Source organism: Durio zibethinus, chromosome 25 (genome assembly GCF_047325235.1).
Source record: "Durio zibethinus cultivar Kanyao isolate XHJ-2024 chromosome 25, ASM4732523v1, whole genome shotgun sequence".
Lineage (NCBI taxonomy): Eukaryota > Viridiplantae > Streptophyta > Magnoliopsida > Malvales > Malvaceae > Durio > Durio zibethinus.
Genome location: NC_143186.1, coordinates 1,229,706 through 1,252,196, shown reverse-complemented (window position 1 = coordinate 1,252,196; position 22,491 = coordinate 1,229,706). Strand labels below are relative to the sequence as shown.

Genomic DNA, 22,491 nt, shown 5'->3' with positions numbered 1-22,491 from the left:
AACCTACAATTGCAATGCCAAACAATATAAAAATTCTAACAAAAATTCCAATTTATCACCAATAATTTGAAAGAATCACATAAGCAAAACTTCTAATGACGATCTTTAGTGTAAAATTAATTATATATTTATAATTTAAATTTAAATTTTATTAAATATTATTTTTAAAAATAATTGCATAAAATAATTTAATTTTAATTTTCTTTACAATCTATAATTGAATGAAATATTATTAAATCAAAATGAAAAAATACAAATATGCCCTTATTTATTTTTTATTTTTTTGTCAAAAAATTAAATATTTATCAAATTTTCAAATTTGTCAAACAATAATATGATCATATAGTTGATATGTAAATTTAATTGCTTTTAAAGTAGTACTAGTATAGTTTTATTTTATAAATTGTAAAATATTCTTTGAGATTATTTTATTTTATAGTTAGTAAATGAATGATTTTAAGATTCTTTTAGCAAAAATAAAAAAAAATTAAGAAGAGCTTATGGCCTTTGCATGAAAGTGCTGGCATTGTACGATTTTTCTAAGAAAGCAAAAAGTATTGAGGAAGGCAAACTGTGTGAATCACGTAGGTGATTTTGTTGCATAGCAGATGGAAAAACTAAAAACTCAGCCAGCAGAGTCCTCGAAGGCCACATTGGAGTGGGTGTGGCCCAATTTAAAGCTTTCTGGCATTTTAGGTTGCCCCACTCCTACATGTCTTCTCTTGCCTTCCAGTGAACAGTTGGTAGGTTGGTTTTCCCTTCTCTCATTTCTTGCCTCTTCCCCTACCGTTTAGCTTGTTTCAAGTAGGGGTTTGCATAATTAAGTTTTAATCGAATTAATCAATCGAATTGACTTAATTCAATTAATCGATAGGTTATTGAATTAATTTCGATCAATTAATGAAAATAATTTTAGAAAAATTTTGGTTTCGGTTAATGCAGTTCGAAAATCGAATTAACCGAATTATCCAAAATTTTAACCGAAATATAACATAATCCAATTGTAAAATGGGTTATCTTCCTCTAAAGAGCTTAAAGTCCCATTCTCTTTGATTATTCAAAAACTACACTTGAGAGGCTTTTCAACCATTCATGGCTCAACTTCTAATTTCTTCTACGTTGATTGTAGCAATTTTCTCAATACACCATCATTGCTGTTGCTAGATAGATTTGATGATTCATATATTCGTATAGTGTAAAATATTAAAATTTATATATTCGTATAATATTTTATATGAAAATTGCATTTTATAATTCATATCGATAAAAAAATAAAAAATATATATTTTGTTTGGTTAAATCCATATATAGTTATTACTAAAATTTCAAATCAGGTCACATTCGCATTCTTTTTCATATCATGTTCATGCTATTGTTTAAATTATCAGGCCTACTACCAGGCTACCTAAACTATTTTCACTAAAAATGCATTATCTCTACTTAGGAAACTCAGTTTTTAATTTCAATTAACGTGTAATAAACTAGACTCGATAATCTTTACAAAAATTTATGTGTTCAACTTGTTTATCGGCAGCCTTTACATATATACATATATAAATACATACATACGTACATATACATAATCTATCTAAATTTTTTATACCAACCTCTATGTTTTCAAATTTGGTAAGTTGATTTCATAATCAATTAATAGAATTCTAAGGTAGTTTTAATGTTTTTTTTTTAAGACAATCCTTAAATGTCCATGGTCTACCAATGACTTGAATATACCTCCCACACATTTTCAAGTCAATCATATAATTTTTTAATGCTTTAATTTTGTTACCTGGGATATTCAAAGTACTGTTAGATTTTAAATATCTAAAACTTATTGGGACTTGCTGAAATTATAGCCCATATACTATAAATTTTAGAACATTAATCTCTAAAAAAAAATAATAATTTTACATAAAATAATTGTTGATGGTGTTTTCTGATGTCTTAGCTAAAAGTAAAGAAATGAGGTTGAAAAGAAAGATAGTTGTAACTTGTAACTTGAAAGCACGGATAAAAAACATCAAAGTTATTACTCCAAGGCGCATTTCGATTCTCAAGTCAGTGTATTGCCTGAGGTGGTTTTAGGAAGTAAGGTCAAGAAGATGAAAAAAATGGTGAAGTATGTAGGAGAAGTTATCTTAGAGAGACAGATATAGGTCCTTTCTTGTTAAGGCGAGAAAGATGGAAAATGATGAAGTGTGTGAGAGAAGTTAGCTTAGAGAAAGAATCTAAAGAGAGAGATATAGGTCATTTCTTGTTGTGGTGTATCTGATTTTCCTTTACCTTTTATGTGAGACAAAAGATGTAATCTGACTGAGACGATTGATAGTTGAGAGGATATTTGTATGGAGTTCGAAGGGGGTTCATATATATGGATGAAAATTGAATTTAATGATCCCAGGTAGGCGTAGGCTCCATTTAATGATTTTGAGGTGAAATTTAATGATCTAGGGCAAGTTGATAGCCTATTGGCCAATTTTTGAAGTGACTGCCTTGATAAGCCATAGGTGGGACCTCAAGCAAGCCTTTCCTTGGTAGGTGGTAAGCTATCTCCTTAGAGCAAGTGAGGTGACTATTTAGGTGTGCCTTGATTAGGCAATTCGGGGGTCTTGATTCGTTGACCAATTGACTTAGGTATAACAAATGGAAATCTTTAACATTAAAAAATAATTGTACCTTTAAGTTTATGAATGCATTTGAGGATTTAGGAGGCACAACTATCACAAGGACAAGCAACTTTCAAAACAACGATTAAGAAACCTTTTTCCTTCTTTTCTCCATTCTTTGCTTACTTGTTTTCATTCTTTTTCTATGTTTATGATGTCTTAGCTAAGAGGAAGGAGATGAGGTTGAAAGGAAAGACAACTATAACTTGCAACCGAAAAGTACAATCAAAGGATGCTGGGTGCCATCTAATGCTTAAGTGAGTGCGCTATCTGAGGTGAGTTTAGGAAGTAAGGTTAGGAAAATTGAAAAATGGTGAAGTGTGTAGGAAAAGCTATTTTAGAGAGAGAATCGAGAGAAAGAGATATAGGTCCTCCTTTATTGTGGTGTACTTGATTTTCTTCGTGTGAAACAAAAGGTGATGATTTAACTGAAAGGATTGATAATTAAGAAGATGTCTATGTGAAGCTCAAAAAAAGCCAACATAAATGGATAAAAATTATATTTAATGATCTTAGATATGCATATACTACATTTAATGATTTCAAATAATCGTAGACTGCATTTAATAAGTAAGAGCAAATTGATAGATTATTGGCCAAATTTAAAGTGATTGCATTAATAAGCTATTGGTAGGGGCTCGCCTAAGTCCTTACTTTAGTAGGTAGTGGTTGTCTCCTTAAAGGAGGTGACGTGGTTATTTGAACGCATTTTGATTAAGTGATCTATGAACCTTAATGCATTGACCTTTAGGTATAACAATAATAGCACGGGGTATCAGATCGAATGAACAGCCTAGCTTGGACACCCTGATTATGTTTCAAGTATTCGATGTTCTCAATGTTTTCATTAAAAATAAAATGAGACAATGATAGCCGTGGATGGTGATTAGGCTGAGGTGGAACCGTGGAAGTCAATCCTATCGATGACCGGCCTTTCAAGTTAAAATACAAAAATGAATGGGAGAGGCTGTTTAAGCGGACACGCTGTCGTTTATTTCTTCTCTCCGCTTCTCTGCTGCTGCCCCGTCTCTCCGTGAGCCTCTCTCTCTATTTCTTTTTCTTTTTCGTTTCTCGCCTCTGTCTCGCACTTCACTTTGTTTTGCAAACTGCAAATCAGATCTACTCTACACCCATCAAATCAATTTCATTAATCATTGAAAATTTGCACATGATTTGTTTCCTTTCTCTTCTCTAATAGACTATTTATTTATTCAATTGTTCCAGGTTTACAAGGTTGGACAAACAAGGCTATCACGAGCAATTGGAGTAAGCGTCTTTCCCCACTAATGAATGATGCTTTTGTTTGTTATTTGTTGAAATGCCAATTTTTCTTGTACCAATATGGATTTTCTTTTGCCTTTTGGGGCATTACATGGGTAGAATTAGATTGATGAACTGAGAATAAAGGGGTTTTGAAATAAAAGGGAATTGGATTGATTGATATGAACTAATTTCTCGCTGTTTAAGTAGTTTATATGTATTCAAGGCAATGGCTTTCAGTCCATGGTAATTACTTTGGAACACTCAAGTCATCGGAAACTTTTCCCAAACTGGCTTCTCGATTCCCTCATATGTTGCATATATATGCCAATTTAATTGAAGCTTTAATTCTGTCTTATGACCATTGCAAAGGAAGAATATAGTGATTTCAATCACGAATTGACTTGGTTCATAGAATGGAATCGAAACACATGGTTCTATTAAAAACTCAATGAATTTGGTATGATGGGTAGTCTTTTTTATTTTCTTCTACAAGAATCAACATATATAGTTATATATATTGGTGTGCTATTTAGTTAAATTTTGTGAAATCAATGTAGTTAATATTAGTTTAGGTCTTTGAATGCAAAATTCAGATGTTCCAACCCAACCCAAGTTATATTTTAGTTAAATTTTGAAAATCCTTTAGTTGCCCCACAATAAAAATTTAATAACTCAAAAATTTTTAAATTATCTTTTAGTTGAGAACAAATGAGATTCTTTTGGTCTTTAGGTTTCTTTCTACAATTTCTTTTACATCATGCCACCGTTAGCAGCACAATGTTCATTTTTTCTCTAACTCCTTCCCAAAAGGTACAGCTTCTGGCCTACAAGTTCAAATTTTTAGAAAGAAATGACCTAATAGCTCAAATGACTTATTTCTTAAAAAAGGAGTTGAAGAAACCTACTAAAATAGCAAAGATGGAGCGGAGAAAGTCTACACCAGGGAGACCTTCCGGTACAGACGGTTCAGATTTCTCGTATCGGATGGTTGTCGATTCGCGTATGCTCCTACCTCTTGTTATTCTTCTTTTATACTTTTAGTTTTAATCTTAGTGCATCTGTTATGTTATTAATCAATTTCTTTGTCTTCTTCCACCTAATTTTGAAACACTTTGATTGATGTCTTTATTTGTCGGATTATTTACTTTATTTGATGTTAACCTTTAGGATATCAAAAAGTAGCTCGTACGAAGTCTATTCTGCATTCATTTTTCGTAGTTCAGGTATGGTACTCTTTTATTTTCTATAAAATCAACTATCCGCTTTTGTTACCTTGGGTTTGACTCAAGTGTTATGGAAACCATTATTTTCTTATCTTTTAGAAGCATCAGCCTGCCTAGGTTTTTATTTACCTTGATAGCATTCTTTATTACAGGCCATCACACTTTTGGTAGGACTGTGTTTGCTAATATTTCATTCAGTGTCAGAGGATTTGGCTTACCGTGGGCTTGAAATTTCAGTTACTGCTTGTGGTCTTGTTTCTTTGATAATAGGAGAATTAGGTTACTTGCTAACTCCCATGTTTCTCTATAATTCTGTATGAGGTTGGCATTTGTTTAATTTAATGCTAGACCTTTGTTGTTTGTTTAAGGTCGGAAGCGCAGTCGAGTGAATGTGTTGAGACTTTTTATGGCCACTTCATCTATTGTTGTCTCATTCTTGATATATTGCACCCTTAAGAAGTATTCAACATTCAGAGTAAGGAGTTTACTTTTTTTTGGGTTTAAAAAATATCTTTGTTTTCATCACATTTTTTAAAAATAAAAAAGTAAATTCTAGAGTACATTTATGTTGTTAGCATTGATTATTACTTTATTCTTTACCTCCAGAAAATTGATTTCACCAAATTAAGAGAAAAAATAGAAAGAAAGAAATGATAATGTGATAGACTATGAAAAATTGCAAAATGAGACAAATCCGTGGTATGGGTAGATATAAATAACTGAAAGTAAAGAACATGAAGGAAGAAATAAAACAATGGGGTTTTATGAATAAATAACTTAATGAATGGTATACAAAAGTAGATCTAGTTTTTTTTAATAGCCTTTGGAAGGCATTAAATTCCTCCTCATGCAAGGTCCTAATAATTATCGTGTTGAATTTGTAAAATTATCTCTATAAATGTTACTATTAGTAGAAAAGAGAGAAAAAAAAATTAATTTCAGTTCTGATATTTTAAGAGATGAACCCTATTATGATCTATTGGTTGTTTATGTCTTTTGCTAATAGATTACCAATAGCCCAAGTTACTGGGAAACAGTCATAGAACTTCCTGAAGTGGCCCTTGCTCTAGTGGGTGAGTTCTTCTTGTGTTGGTAATTTTAAATTTTCTTGAAGTTTTACGATACTGATGACAATGTTTTTTTTTTTTTTTTTTCAATTATTATTCTTTTTGCAGGACTAGTGTTTCATGTATTTATCATTGGCTACACAATTCATCTCATTGCCAACATGTCTCCCCCTAAGAGAGCTTCATAGCAGTATGCATATAGTCTGGTCGTAATATGTATACAGGCCGATCATAAATTCATAAATCAGGAAAGAAAACTTTGCTGTTTTATTCATTGTCATAAACTTCATAAATCAGGAAAGATTGCCAATTAACTTTTTTTCTTTTGTAGTTTTTAAATTAGATCTTTGGATCTTTTTTTTTTGGGTTAAGCATGAGATGGAAAGATCTATTGTTGCATGAGAATGTTAATGTTAACCTTGAGAAGAGTGTTTTCTATCTCTTGATCATGTATTCTGCTTCCAACACCCACAAGTACTATAGTTACATATTTTTAACTTTTTCATAGCACTCATAAATGTTAAATCTTTGCCAGGATGATGTGATTCCATTATGAGTTAAATAAATGGTGCTTAATCTATTGAATTAAGAGATGGGGAGTCCATCTATTGGGAGAAAAACCATGAGTTTAAGTGTTTTTTTTTTCTTGAAATAGAAGATAATGGAATCACAGCAATTATGTTCTGATCATGTTTCGATTAGTAAATACATAGCAAAATTTCTAAAAGGACACTTTAAACTTAAAACCTTGTTTTCCTAAAAAAACCGCTCCCTTCTTTTTTTAATGGGTCAAGGAGGTTTCAAATCGAATTTATTTCTCAAAATGTGTATTGAGTCTTAATATGGAGTCAAGGTATTGTTTTAAAAAAATTCGAATTTGTTCTATAAAAAGAGTCAAACATTGGCGTGTGGTTTTAAATAAAATCGAGCCTTTGTATAAAATTATGGTATTGTTTTCAAAAAATCGAATTGATTTTTTGAATTGAGTCTAACCTTGGCATAAAGGCAAGTAGGTTTCAAATTGAACTCATTTTTAAGATGATACAAGATACTGTTTTTCAAAAAGTTAAATTCGTTTTGAAAATGAATCAAGCCTTGATGTCAAGTAGTTATCGCTTTCACAAAGTCAAATTTGTTTTCTAAAATGAATTAGACCTTAGCAGTTAGCATGAGGGCAAGGATGTTTCAAATGGAATTCAAATTTTTAAAGTAGATCGAGCCTTTGTATAAAGTCAAGGTATTGTTTTCAAAAAGTCGAATTTGTTTTTTAAAATGAATCAAACCTTAGCATGGGTCAAGAAGGTTTTAAATTGAAACTTTTTTTTTTAAATAGATCATTCCATGCTTAAAGACAAATCATAGGTAATCGTTGCCCACTCAAGAGACAACATGGAATGTGCAAGAATGGCGTAAAGAAATTGGAGTTGAAAAATTCAGTTGCTTGCTTGGCAATGAGATGGGAGCCCATTGATGCAAGCAAAACATCTAATTAGCTGCTACATTTGTTGCCGAAAGGAGGAGCTACTAGCTGTGTTGCAAGTTGTCCACGTTTGCATCCAATTTGCCTCCACTGTATGAATCATGTACTCTTCAAAATGGGGTAGAAAATCATCTACTACCTTGGTAGATAGAACCTGAAAATGATGCACAAAGAGTGAAAAATTTTAGGCTGCTTACTTGGCATTTTTATGCACCTTTTTGGCCATTGGATGACAATTAGATAAGGAGAAAAATGTCAAATTTTTTGCATTGCATGAAAGGAAGCCAGCTGTCCCAAATTGTGGCTGAGAGTTTTTGAAAGAAGAACCAAGCTGGGACGTCGCTGCTTGCTATCACAAGTTGAACTCCAACATTTTTCATTTTGGTTTATACAATTTGTTTGATTGAGGTGCTGACTTCTTGCCATGCCATTGGTGCATGAAATGAAAGAAATTCAACTGTAACTAGAAAAGGACAAAGCAAGTTGAAAACGTGATTGGTCCTCTCTAAAAATGACGTCTGTCTATTGCATGTCGTAGTTTTGGGGAGAATTTTGGGGCCAATTTTGTAAAAATGACTTGAAATTTTCCTCATCTTTTTGGATGGCAAGAGTGCACAAGGGATCCATACAAGAACTTGGAAATAGGAGCAAACCATGGATTGCCAGTTATTACCAATATTGCCAGATTTTTTCTTTTGTGTTGCTTTTAATTTTTAGGATTTTGAAAAGACTTTAGTTGCAAAAATTAGAAGGCACATAAGCATACAAATGAGGAATAAGTTTGAATGGCAATGACACATGAAAAAGAGGTAGAGTGCATGAAAATGGGCACATGAAAATTTAAACTTAGTAAAGACCAAAATTTGGAGCTCTTCAAGCTTCCAAGTCATAACTTCTTGAAAACTGGTAACAATGGGAAATGTTCATGCACCACATTCCCATTTTCATACATTTTACCTCTTTTTTATGTGCCACTGTCATTCAAATTTATTCCTCATTTGTATGCTTATGTGCCTTCTAATTTTTGCAACAAAAGCTTTTCCAAAATTTCAAAAATTAAAAGCAACACAAACAAAAAAATTTGGCAGCATTGGGTAATAGCTGACAGTCTATGATTCGCTCCTTTTTACAAGTTCTTATGTGGATCCTTGTGCACTTTTGCCACCCTATGCGATGAGGAAAATTCTAAGTCATCTTTACAGAATTGGCCCCAAAATTTTCCCTCAAATGATGACATGCAGTAGCCAAACATCATTTTCTGGGGAGGACTAGTCACATTTTCAACTAACTTTGTCCTTTTTTTATTGTAGTTGAATTTTTTTCATTTCATGCACTAATGGCATGGCAAGAAATGACCAAGTTAGCACCTCAATCAAGCAAATTGTGTATGCCAAAATGAAAAATCATAGAGTTTAACTTGTGACAGTAAGCAACGGCATCCTAATTGGGTTCTTCTTTCAAAAACTCTCGGCACAATTTAGGGTAGCTAGTTTTCTTTCATGCAATGCAAATAATTTGGCATTTTTCTCCGTATATAACTGTCATCCAATGGCCAATAAAGGTGTATGAAAATGCCAAGTAAGCAGCCTAAAATTTTTCACTTCTTATGCATCATTTTCAGGTTCTATCTACCAAGGTAGTAGCTGATTTTGTCTCCCATTTTGGAAAGTACACGGCTGTATATAGTGAAGGCAAATTGGATGCAGACATTGATAGCTTGCAACATAGTTGGTAGCTTTTCTTTTTGGTAGCAAATGTAGCAGCTGATTAGGTGTGTCACATACACTAATGGGCTTCCATCTTATTGCCAAGCAAGCAGTTGAATTTTTCAACTCTAATTTCTTTACACCATTCTTACACATTCCAGGTTGTCTCTTGAGTGGGCAATGATTACCTGTAATTTGTCTTTAAGCAGGGAATGATCCATTTAAAAAAAAAGAGTTCAATTTAAAACCTTCTTGACCCATGCTAAGGTTTGACTCATTTTAAAAAACAAATTCGACTTTTTTAAAACAATACCTTGACTTTACATAAAGGTTCAATCTATTTTAAAAAATGAATTCCGTTTGAAACCTCTTTGCCCTTATGCTAACTGCTAAAGTTCGATTCATTTTAGAAAACAAATTTGACTTTTTGAAAATGATAACTTAACTTGATATCAAGGCTCGATTCATTTTGAAAACGAATTCAACTTTTTGAAAGACAATATCTTGACTCCATACCAAGGTTGGACCGATCTTAAAAAATGATTGAATTTGAAACCTACTTGCCTTTATGCCAAGGTTAGATTCAATTCAAAAAATAAATCTGACTTTTTGAAAATAATATCATAATTTTATATAAAGGCTCAATTTTATTTAAAACCTCCTTGCCCTATGGGAATGTTTGACTTTTTTTATAGAATAAATTCGAATTTAAAAAAAAAATACCTTGATCCCATATCAAGGCTTAATACATTTTAAAAAATAAATTTGATTTGAAACCTCCTTGCTGCATGCCAAGGTTTGATTAGAAAATAATAATAATAATAATAATAATAATAATAATAATAATAATAATAATAATATTATTATTATTATTATTATTATTATTAAAAGGGAGTCTTTTTTTGGTAAAACAAGGTTTCAAGTTTAAGGTGTCCTTTTAGAAATTTTGCTACGTATTTACTAAAAGAAACATGATCAAAACATAATTACTTGTGATTCCATTATCTTCCATTTCAAGAAAAAAAAAAAACATAATTGCTTGTTCCCCATAACCTGGGCCTCCAGTAGGCCTCATGGCCTGGTCTTTTTAACTGTCAGACCTTGCCTCACTAGAACCTTTAGGTGTGGACTAGCTTACGAACCATGACACATGTACATACCTCGACCACTATTGGGACAAGTTAGCCCTTGGTTTTGGCATATGCTTCGACCGCTATAGGCATATGCTGGCCCTTTGTATGGGCAATATTTGGGCTCAGGCTACTTATCATGCACATCATGGCTGGGCAGTGTGTAGGTTCAGGCACATCTTTATATTTTTATTGTGCTAATGCCATTTTTATGGCTTGTAAATTCATATAAGCGCTCACCAGCACCTACACCTGGGCTTGTCTCAATTTTGTTGAACATGAACACCATGCTTGAGCCTTTTGAGTCTCGATCACTACCCATACAACTGTTTCGAGCTAGTTCCCTGTGACCCAGGCCTTGAATAGGCCTCAAGGCCTGGTTCCCCTAGCTATTAGACCCTATCCCGTTAGAACCCTTAGACTTGGACTAGCTTGCTGCCTGTGACACATGTGTCACACCCTGGGCGAGCGCGCCAGGCACATCAAGTGCACCAGCATGCGAGCCAGAGGTTGAGGCCCACAGACTAGGTGCCCTGATGGGTATCTACGCGCAAGGCATAGGAGACGAGGCTAGAACGCCCGCCCAACTTGTAAGCCAGCCCGTGAGGCCAAGGCTTGGCATGCAGCTGCCCGTACCACATCCAGAAGGGCCCAAGGTGCTGGACACTCAAGGGAAGCTTCTAGAAGCTTGTAGGATCAGTAGGAGCCTCTTGGCAGATTTGGTTGACCTTAAAAATCAAGAGTTAGAATCCTGATTGATTGTAATCTGTGTAATCCCATGATTTTAGCCTTTATTCTAGGGATATTGTCATTAAGTGTAAGCTGAAGCCTCAACTATAAATAGAGGGCTGCTCCACCCTCATTTGTACATCATCAAACACTTCTGTTTTAGTGAATATACAACATATTCCAGCATTCTGCCTTGTTACCCTGTTTCTCTTTAACTTGTGTAATCAGCCCTTCCCATTGTTTTAGTGCCTGCACGCTTGTGTTTTAGGCTGACTTAGGCATAAAAGAGGAGATTCCAAGCCTAAGGTCGCACGGATTCTGAGTCTAAGGTCGGAGCCCGTGACACATGCACATGCCTCGACCATCGTTGGGACATGTTGGCTCTTAATCTTAGCATATGGTTCGACCACCATCGACACTACTGTGTGGGTAGTTCTCTCGAACACCATTGGCACATGCTGGGTTGCACACCATGCATGAGTATCCTGAGCTTAGGCCACGTACTATGTGCACCATGATTGAATAGTAGGTGGGTTAAGGCACATCTTCATATTTCTGCCTTGCCAATGCCATTTTTATGGCATGTAAATTCATATAATAGTCCCCTAAGCCTTCATGTGAATTTTCATGACAAGATGACTCGTTTTCTATTTTTTATGTTTTTTAAAATTTTTTGTAGTTCATGATTTTTTAAACTTTTTTAGTAGAATTTTGGCCCCAAATTTGGTATGTGTTATCCTTGTATTTTTTTAGCATCACAAAAAAATTCAACTAAAAAATCAGAGTGTAGAATATTTTATGGTCATTTGGAAAAAACGTCCCCATTTCAAACACTTGGATGGCTACTGGTTGCGAACTTGTAAAAGATCTTATGCTCTTTAAGGGGTTGTGAGTTATCGAGGTTCCTTAGAGGATATGGGGCCAATATAAGGGCCAAAGACTAGCACCCATTGTACATCATGTGTGCACATCCCTTGGCTCCCACCCTTAATCGTTGGAACCCCCAATGCCATTGGTCTGGCTTTCCGACGATGCTCCAACAATGCGCCAACAATGATGCCCTAGGAAAAATAATGTGGCACCAGCACATGCTCGAGCCTAGCCTATGCACTATGGCCTAGTATCAAACTTTGGCCAAAGCCTCAACCATCAACAGCCCATACTAGTGCATGATGTGGGCACATGCCTCAACCATCATTGGCATAAGCTGGCCTTTGGTATGGGCGCTTACCTTGACCACCATCGACACTTGTTGGCCTTTCGTGTGGGCACATGCTTCGATCAAGCATTGGCATAATCTGGACTTGGTATGGGCAAATGCCTCAATTAGCATTCGTAGAAGATAACCTTTGGTGTGGGCAGTTACCTCGAACAACATTGCCACATGTTGGGCCGTGGTGCAAGCTTATGCCTCAACCACTATCGAAACCTATGGACCTTTAAAACGGGATATGCTTATTTAAAAAAAGTATCCCCACTTCAGACACTTTATTGTATACTACTAACATATCTATAAAATTTTTCATGCTTTTTAAGGGGTTGTTGTCTAGGCCCTTTCTCTCACCATAGGGGAAGGAGGTGTGCTTGATGGGCCTATCATTATGTACATCTATGGCAATGTTCTTGGAGCAAAATCTAAGCAGTGCATGCCTTTTGGCTGTTTTGTCTAGCGACTAGTTGCTTTGGTGACCCACAGGTGCCTATAGCCTCGATTGATTGGTGGGCATACAAAAAAAGGCTTGACTGTGCCAAGCTCAAGCCCGTGCCTACTACTGATGCTACCCTAGACCCTAGACAAAGTTCCTGCCGGGCAATGGCTTCATGGGGTGGTGCTAGCAAAAGCTATGGTCTCGGGCTTGGCTTGGCCAAATCTCTTAGGTATTTGGTAGTTTCGTGGTCCCTTGTCGTCTACCACAAAAATGCCTTGGCCTGGCCAAGCTTGTGCACATAGTTGATGCTACCTAAGATCCTAGGAACAAGTCCTTGAATCAAACAATGTCCTCTGGGGTGGTGATAATAGAGTTTGCACGTACGATTTTGGCCGAACCAAGCATTGGCGATGTTATGCTATTATGGCCTATTAGATGGCAAGAGTAGTTTAGTGGCCTTTGCTTCTGCTTTTCTAGTGCCAAGTGGTTATGGCATGGCCTTGTATGTCATTTCATCTGCTCACTCATCGAGTAAGCATTGTGGACTGGTGTGCATAGATGCTACCACTTGTATGCAATGGGCATATAAGTGGTGCTATGGTTATGCATGTTGGCAGGCTCCCTGCTTTATGTATCAAACTATTAACCCATCATTCTCTTCAATCTCCCCCATGTGGTTATCATACCTTTGGGGCACAATCGAGATCTTGTGCTACATACCTAAATCAATGGAAACAAGATGTCTGGCAATCCCTCATCTATCTTGTGCCCTTAGGGGCTATGGGTTAGACCTCAATTGTGTCCTGTGTCCTAAATCTATCACCCAAACCTCCGTGGTAGCATTGGTGCACTGGTGTTTGATCGTGCTCTCGAATGCAAAGCATTTTATGGGTATGAGCTTTTGGCCTTTGTTTGTTTGATGCCATGCATTTCATATGCTCAACACTTATGCTTTGTGTTGGCTTTCTTCATCGCTCAATCGGTGCATTAAGGCTCATGTAGTGCCAATGTCTCGAAGGAATGCTACCTGGTTGATCTTGCCAGTAGTCATATGCTTGTCTCAAAGATTAAGCTAGGTATGTGTAAGTATAAACTAATTCAGACTATGAAACTGCGAATGGCTTATTAAATCAGTTATAGTTTGTTTAATAGTATCTACTACTCGGATAACTGTAGTAATTTAGTGCTAATACATGCAACAAACCCTGACTTTTGGAAGTGATGCATTTATTAGATAAAAGGTCAACGTGGGCTTTGCCTGTTGCTCTGATGATTCATGATATTTTGACAGATCACACAGCTTTTATGCCGATTATGCATCATTCAAAGTTTTGCATTATCAACTTTCAATGGTAGGATAGTGGCCTACTATGGTGGTGACCGGTGATAAAGAATTAGGGTTCGATTCCGGAGAAAGAGCCTAAGAAATGACTACCACATCCAAGGAAGGCAGCAAGAGCGCAAATTACCTAATCCTGACATGAGAAGATAGTGATAATAAATAACAATATCGGGCTCTATGAGTTTGATAATTGGAATGAACATAATCTAAATCCCTTAACGAGGATCCATTAGAGAGCAAGTATGGTGTCAGGGGCCATAGTAATTCCAGCTCCAATAGCATATATTTAAGCTATTGTAGTTAAAAAGCTCATAATTAGAACTAGGGTTGGGTCATCTAATCTGACTCACAGTGAGCACCAGTCTACTCTCTTTATTGCCAATGATGCTCTCCAACATTGTTACTTTGAAGAAATTAGAGTGCTCAAAGTCAGACTACACTTGTATACATTAGCATGTGATAACACATAGGATTTGGGTCATATTGTGTTGGCCTTTAGGATCAGAGTAATGATTAACAAGGATAGTCGGGGGCATTCGCATTTTATAGTCAGAGGTAAAATTCTTGGATTTATGAAAGACGAACAACTGCGAAAGCATTTACCAAGGATGTTTTCATTAATCAAGAATAAAAGTTAAGGGGTTGAAGATGATCATATACCATCCTAGTCTCAATCATAAAAGATGTTGACCAGGGATTGACAAATATTACTTTTAAGACTCCATCGACACCTTATGAGAAATCAAAGTCTCTAGGTTCTGAGAGGACTATGGTCGCAAAGCTGAAACTTAAAGAATTGCTGAAAGGGAGCCAATAGGAGTGGAGCTTGGGGCTTAATTTGACTCAACATGGGAAAACTTACCAGGGCCAGACATAATGAGGATTAACAGATTGAGAGCTCTTTCTTGATTCAATGGGTGGTGGAGTGATTTGTCTGGTTAATTCTGTTAATGAATGAGTCCTCAATCTACTAACTAGCTAATGAAGGTGATCTTTCATAGCTAGCTTTTTAGAGGGACTATGACTGTTTAGGCGAAGGAAGTTTAAGGTAATAACAGGTCTGTGATGCCCTTAAATGTTTTGGGCTGTACGTGTGCTACATTGATGTGTTCAATGAGTTTATAGCCTTGGCTGATAGGTATGGGTAATCTTTGAAATTTTATCATGATTGGGATAGATCACTGCAATTGTTTATCTTTAATGAGAAATTCTTAGTAAGCTCACATTGGCCACGTCTTTGCCCTTTATACACATCGCTCGTCATTCTTACCAATTGAATGATCTGGTGAAGCATTCAGATCGTAGCAACATGGATGGTTTGCTGCCCATAATGTCATAAGAAGTCCACTGAACCTTATCATTTAGAGGAAAGAGAAGTCGTAACAAGGTTTCTATAGGTGAACCTGTGGAAGAATCATTGTTGAAACTCACTCAACAAATGACCTGTAAATGCATTAATGAAGCACCAAAGGGATGAGGGTGTTTCCATGCCTTGAGCCCCTTTCCACCCTGGGTGGGCATGATGGTAGCTTTGTTTCACCTTCTGGGTAGGAAAAATGATCATCATTGTTGACTGCAACTGAATAACAAACCCCCAATACGAATCATGCCAAGGAACCTGAATGAATAAGAGCACATACACCATTGCCATCTCGTTCGTAGTGCATGTCCAGGTAGCACCGTGACTCTTTTTATCATGAAAAACCAAAATGACTTTTGGTAATAGATCTTTTGGCTCTCGCATCAATGAAGAACATAGCAAAATGCGATACTTAGTGTGAATTGCAGAATCATGTGAACCATCAAGTCTTTGAACATAAGTTGCACCCTAAGCCATTAGGCCAAGGGCACACCTACCTTGGTGTCATGCCTCATCACCCCCTCCAACTTTTTACCCATTGGGCTTCGGGTGACAAGGGGTAGAAGATGGCCTCCCACGATTTTATCATTCTTAGTTGTTCCAAAAGTGAGTCCCCGACAATGATAGCATCGTGAGCGTTGGTGGTGAAGCTCCTAGCATGCCTCATCTCTAGTGATGCAAGCTCATTGTCCATTTGGACCTCATTGGACCTTCAAAATTGCTCGATTGATGCTCGCATTGCAATCTCAAGTTAGGTAGGACTACTCCCTGAGTTTAAGCATATCAATAAGTAGGGGAAAAAAAACTTACCAGGATTCCCTTAGTAAAGGTGAGTGAACCGAGAAGAGCCTAGCTTGAAGATCGTGCACCCCTTACATTTGAATTGTAGTCTAGTGAAGCATCCTCGGCAACGAATCGGGCCTAAGTCCCTTGGAAAAGGACATCAAAGAGGGTGAGAGTCCCATTATGCTTGGGCCTTATCGCATTATGAGGCATTATTTATAAGTTAGGTTGTTTAGGAATGTAGCTTTAATCAGGCAGTAAATTTCACCCAAGGCTGAATACGGGTAAGAGACATCATGATAGAAAACAAGTACTGTGAGGGAAAGATGAAAAGGATTTTGAAAAAAGAGTTAAAAAGTGCTTGAAATTATCAAAAGGGAAGCAGATTGGGATCGATGACGTGCTCTAGTCGATATGGAACGATGAGAGCCGATCCATCGATCGGCTCGGTGTGTGGACCAATGCGAATTGTGAAGATAGCCTAAGCCTAGGCTTTCGATATGCCTACAGAGATGTCACCACGATCATGGAATGTAGCACGTGCTGTCTCAGCATGACCCAAAACTGGCATGCTGCTGGCATTAACTTACAAGTTCTTTATCTAGCCCATCTTGAAACATGGACCAAGGACTCTGACATGTGTACGAATCAACAGGCTAAAAAACCCATAAGGCATAAGAAAGCTGATTGGCGGGATCCCTTATGAGTGTATCGTTGAATGACCTTGATCTTTTAAGAAGGGTTTGAATGTGAGCATCCCTATCGAGACCCGAAAGATGGTGAACTATGCCTAAGCGAGGCAAATCCAGAGGAAACTTTGGTGTGGGCCTGCAGTGATCCTGAGTGCAAATCATTTGTTAGACTTGGGTATAGGGGCGAAAGACTAATCAAACTATCTAGTAGCTAGTTCCCTCTAAAGTTTCCCTCAAGATAGCTAAAGCCCTTAGCAAGTTCTATAAGGAAAAGCCAATGATTAGAGGCATTGGGGCTGTAATGCCCTTGACCTTTTCTCAAACTTTAAATAGGTAGGATGGCTTGGTTGCTTCGTTGAGCCGCACCATGGAATCAAGAGCTCCAAGTGGGCCATTTATGGTAAGCAGAACTAGCGATGTGGGATGAACTAGAAGCTAGGTTATGGTGCCCAACTATGCACTAACCTAGAACCCACAAAGGGTGTTAGTCGATAAGATAGCAGGATGGTTGTCATGGAAGTTGAAATCTGCTAAGGAGTGTCTAATAACTCACTTGTCGAATCAACTAGCCCTGAAAATGGATGGTGCTTAAGCACATGACTTTTACCCAATTATTGAGGCAAAGGCTAGACCCTGATGAGTAAGAGGGCATGACAATCATCTCAAAACCTGAGGCATCGGCCCAAATAAAGCAATTGTCAGTGCAGATCTTGGTGGTAGTAGCAAATATTCAAATGAAAAATTTGAAGGTCGAAGAGGGGAAAGGTTTCATGTGAATGGCACTTACACATGGGTTAGTCGATCTTAAGAGATGGGGGAAGCCTGTCCAACAGAATGTTTAGCATGAGTTTTGAAAGGGAATCAGGTTAAAATTCTTGAATCAAGATATGGCGGCTAACAGCAATCTTATGGAGTTCGAAGACGTTGGCAGATGCCTCAGGAAGGAATATCTTTTCTATTTAACGACTTCTCCACCCTGGAATTGGCTCAGTTAGAGGTAGCATTCAGCTGTTAGAAGAGCATCGCATGTTGCATAGTGTCCTATGCACCCTTTACCGCCTTTGAAAATCCAAAGGACCAAGTTTTATCCATGCCTGATCGAACTTATAATTGCATCAAGTCTCTAAGGTGAATAGCCTCTAGTCGATGGAACAATGTAGGCAAGGAAAGTTAGTAAAATGGTTTTGTAACCTTGAGAGAAGGATTGGCTCTGAGGGCTAGGCATAGGGGTCATAGACCCGAACCCATTGGTTGCTGGTGTACTACTCAAGCTATTTCTTTGATGAGAGCAGGTCATTATGTGTTGGCTGGGGGACGGACTGGGAATGGCTCCATGGGGGCCTTCCTTAGGTGATGAACAGTCAATTTAGAACTGGTATGGATAAGGGGAAGTTGACTATTTAATTAAAACAAAGCATTGTGATGGTCCCTAAGGATACTCATGCAATGTGTTTTCTGCCTAGTGCTCTGAATGTCAAAGTAAATAAATTCAACCAAGCACGGGTAAATGGTGGGAGTAATTATGACCTTCTTAAGGTAGCCAAATGCCTCATCATCTAATTAGTGACACGCATGAATGGATTAATGAGATTCGCACTATCCCTATCTACTATCCTATAAAACCACAGCCAAGGGAATAGGCTTGGTGAAATAAACGAGGAAAGAAGACTTTGTTGAGCTTGACTCTAGTTCAACTTTGTGAAATGACTTGAAAGGTGTAGAATAGGTGGGAGCCCTTAGACGAAATTGAAATGCCATTACTTTTAACGTTATTTTACTTATTTTATGTATCAGAGACAAGGCACAACCCTTTCTTTTAGACCTAAGGCTAGCCTCGATCGATTGATCCAGGCAGAAGACATTGTTAGGAGGGGAGTTTGACTGAGGCAACACATCTGTTAAAAGATAATACAGGTTTGCTAAGATGAGCTCAACAAGAATAGAATCTCATTTGAAAAAAAGGGTAAAAGCTCATTTGATTCAGATTTCTAGTATGAATATGAACTATGAAAGTATGGCCTACTGATCCTTTAGACTTTCAAAATTTGAAGCTAGAGGTATCAAAAAAGCTACCACAGGGATAACTGGTTTATGACAACCAAGCATTCATAATGATGTTGCTTTTTGGTTCTTCGATGTCAGCTTTTTCTATCATTGTGAAGCTAAATTCACCAAATGTTCGCCAAGTGTTGGATTGTTCACCCTCCAATAGGGAATGTGAACTAGGTTTAGATTATCGTGAGATAGGTTAGTTTTACCCTACTGATGGCAGTGTCGCAATATTAATTCAACCTAGTACTAGAAGAACTACTGATTTGCACAATTGGTCATTGTGCTTGGTTAAAAAGCCATTGGTGCAAAGCTACCTTGCCCTAGATTATGATTGAACACCTTTAAGTCAAAATCTGAGCTAAAAGTGACACATGCGCCCATCACTTGATTGCCTACTTACAATAAAGGCTCATGGCCCCTAAAGGTACATGTCATAGGTGTAGCCCCAGCGACAAACAAGCCACGTGGGCCTCTTTGAAGCTTAATTCCCATTGAGCAATGGGTGGAATCCTTTGTAGATGACTTAAATATGCTATGGGGAATTGTAAGTGGCAAAGTGGCCTTGTTGCCATGATCCATTGAGATTCAGCCCTTTGTTGCTTTGATTTGTCCCTTTCCCTTTCCATACCCACCGAAGCCCTCACTTTTCAATTTTTTACACCACATCCCTCTAGGGTTAGGGATGAATGGTGTTTTTTGTTGCAACCAATTCATTCAAGCAATGACATCCCTCCCTCGAACATCCAAGTAAATGACAACCAAATGCGCATGATATTCATTACAGGGATGGGCTTGCCCTCATTGTTGGCACTTACTTTGAACTTTTCCTATCTTTACACACTGGCCCTTAGAGTGGGCAGGTTGTTACCTATGACACCATCACCAGACGTTATCCCATTGTTGCCTCAGACACCATCAGCGAATGCTAGCCACTAGGTGTGGATGGGATGTTACCTTGGACACCATCGCCAGATGCTGGCACTTGGTGCGGGTACTTGTCTCTACCACTGTCCGTGCAAGCAGGCCTTTGGCATAAGTTGTTGCCTCGAAAAACTCTTTGGCAGATGCAGGCACTTAGTGTTGGATGTTGCCTCAGACACTCTTTTAGTAAATGCTGGCACTTGGTGCAGTAAGTGTACCATGACCCTTCCAGCCAAAGCACTTGTTTGCCCCTCGATCGCCATCGACCCCAAATGACACTCGATGCATGTGTCATCAGCTCTGGTCTTAAGCCAAACTTTGTGTGGCCTTGGACAAGGAATTAACTACGCCTACCTAAGTTAACCTACAAAACTCAAGTGCTTAGTGCAATTTTAGTTTGTCAAACATTGTCTTGCAATATCGGGCCTTTTAGAAGCCCACATATTTGATTCAAACCACAATTATTTTTGGGCATACCCGTACCTAGGTATAACCATATACTTGTGCCTTGATCATCAGTGCCTGTACGTAGGTTTGTCTTTGTTCCTGTGCATTGCTCACCAGTGCTTGGACCTAGGCCTGGCTCAATTCTGCCAAACCTGAACACCATGCTTGAGACTTTAGACTCTTGATCACTGCCCATACAATTGTTTCGAGCTAGTTCCCTATGACTTGGGCTTGTAGTAGGCGTTAAGGCCTAGTCCCCTTGGTTATCAGACCTTGTCCTACTAGCACCCCTAAGCGTCGACCAGCTTGCAAACCATGACACATACACATGCCTCAACCATCATTAGAACATAGTGGCCCTTGTTCTCGGTACATGCTTCGACCATCATCGACACATGTTAGCCTTTTATGTAGGTAGTTCCTTTGAATACCATCAACATATGCTACGGTGAGCACCATGCACATGTATCTTAGGCTCGAGCCACACACCATGCACACCATGACCGATGAGTGGGTGGGTTCAGGCATATATTCATATTCTTGCCATGACAATGCCATTTTTATGGCTTGTAAATTCTTATCAGCACTCACCAATGCCCACACCTTGGCCTGGTTTTTGTCAAACATGAACATCGTTCCTAAGACTCTTGAGTCTCGATCACTACCTATACCATTATTTTGAGCTAGTTCCCCTTGACTTAGGCCTCAAGGACTGATCCCCCTTGCTATCGGGTGCTGTCCCGCTAGAACTCTTAGACATGTACCAGCTTGTGGACTGTGACACATATACATGCCTTGATCTCCATTGGGACATGTTGGCCCTTGGTTTCAGTACATACTTTGATTGCCATCAGCACGTGCTGGCGATTTGTGCGAGTAGTTCGTTTGAACCCTATCAACACATGCTGGGCCACGCACCACGCATGGGTATCTTGAGCTCAGGTTACACATTATGTTCACCATGATCGGGTAGTAGGTGGGTTCAGGCACATCTTCATATTTTTTACATGCTAATTTCATTTTTATGCCTTGTAAATTCATATAATGGTCTTCTAAGCCTTAATGTGAAGTTTCCTGGCAAGATGACTCATTTTTTATTTTTCATGATTTTTAAAATTTTTTACGGTTCAAAATTTTTTTTAAATTTTTTTAAAAGGAGTTTTAGCCCTAAATTTGGTGTACGTGATCCTCGCATTTTTTTTAGCATCCAAAAAAATTCAGCTAAAAAATTGAAGTTTAGAACATTTTATGGCCATTTGAAAAACGCATCCCTATTTGAAACACTTGACTGGCTACTGGCTGCGAACTTGTAAAAGCTCTTATGCTCTTTAAAAGGGTGTGAGTTGTCGAGGTTTTTTAGAGGATAAGGGGTGTGAGTTGTCGAGGTCCTTGGCACTTTAATGTCTATTGCTAGCATATCTATAAAATCTCTCATGCTTTTTAGGGGGTGGTTGTCTGGGCTTCCCTTCTCCCCTTACAGGGGAGTAGGTGTGCATGATAAGCTTATTATTGTGTACATCCATGGCTATGTCCTTAGAGCAAAATCCAGGCCGTGTGTGCCTTCTGACCATTTTATCCAACGACTGGTTACTCCAATGACCCACAGGCGTCCATGGCCTCAAGTAGTTAGCGTGTTGTACCTACGACTGATGTTGCCCCAGACCCCAAACCAAGTCCTTGAATTGGGTAATGGCTCTATGGGGTGGTGCAAGCAAATGCTATGGTCATGAGCTTGGCCTGGCCAAGTCTCTCAGGTATTTGGCAGTCTCATGGTCCCTTCTCATTGATCACAAAAATGGCTTGGCTTGGCCAAGCTTATGTGTCACGCCCGATGTGGGCATACTAGGAGCTGAAGATCGCACCCCAATAGCTAAAGCTTAAGCACCAAAGATAGTGGTAGGGGTTCATGCAATAAGCATGGTAGAAACATCTGGAAAGCCCACCCTATAGTCAAGCCTACCCATAGCATCAAGACCAAGCCCGT

General features: G+C 37.9%; 1 protein-coding gene, 2 non-coding genes and 1 pseudogene across 8 annotated transcripts; all 4 read left to right on the top strand.

Annotated features, from left to right (window-relative positions):
- Window positions 1-3,547: 3,547 nt before the first annotated feature.
- Window positions 3,548-6,657, top strand: LOC111276092 (uncharacterized). 6 transcript variants are annotated; one of them, XM_089754646.1, is made up of 9 exons: window positions 3,584-3,696; window positions 3,888-3,929; window positions 4,657-4,736; window positions 4,815-4,926; window positions 5,094-5,149; window positions 5,302-5,428; window positions 5,518-5,624; window positions 6,156-6,222; window positions 6,325-6,657. In XM_089754646.1, exons 3-9 carry the CDS (start codon window positions 4,704-4,706, stop codon window positions 6,402-6,404), a joined length of 582 nt encoding a protein of 193 aa, XP_089610772.1. In that variant the 5' UTR covers window positions 3,584-3,696; window positions 3,888-3,929; window positions 4,657-4,703; the 3' UTR covers window positions 6,405-6,657. The 6 variants fall into 6 exon arrangements, with proteins under 6 accessions (XP_089610773.1, XP_022717637.1, XP_089610772.1 ...); XM_089754647.1 differs by lacking the exon at window positions 4,657-4,736 and having other exon boundaries at window positions 3,548-3,696; XM_022861902.2 differs by lacking the exon at window positions 4,657-4,736 and having other exon boundaries at window positions 3,583-3,696; window positions 4,743-4,926.
- A 7,277-nt stretch (window positions 6,658-13,934) lies between these two features.
- On the top strand, window positions 13,935-15,672 carry LOC149511443 (18S ribosomal RNA; annotated as a pseudogene).
- Window positions 15,673-15,963: 291 nt separating this feature from the next.
- LOC149511442 (5.8S ribosomal RNA) lies at window positions 15,964-16,119 on the top strand. The gene has a single exon (XR_016333867.1). It is a non-coding gene; the product is annotated as a 5.8S ribosomal RNA (ribosomal RNA).
- Window positions 16,120-16,353: 234 nt separating this feature from the next.
- LOC149511441 (25S ribosomal RNA) lies at window positions 16,354-19,749 on the top strand. The gene has a single exon (XR_016333875.1). It is a non-coding gene; the product is annotated as a 25S ribosomal RNA (ribosomal RNA).
- Window positions 19,750-22,491: the final 2,742 nt, after the last annotated feature.

Bases quoted from the DNA above. Each gene is read 5' to 3' on its own strand.
- LOC111276092 (XM_089754645.1), top strand. From the start codon at position 4,704: ATGTTCATTTTTTCTCTAACTCCTTCCCAAAAGGTACAGCTTCTGGCC. The intron at 4,927-5,093 runs GTATGCTCCTAC...GTTAACCTTTAG, and splicing joins TCGGATGGTTGTCGATTCGC to GATATCAAAAAGTAGCTCGT. The intron at 6,223-6,324 runs GTGAGTTCTTCT...TTCTTTTTGCAG, and splicing joins AGTGGCCCTTGCTCTAGTGG to GACTAGTGTTTCATGTATTT.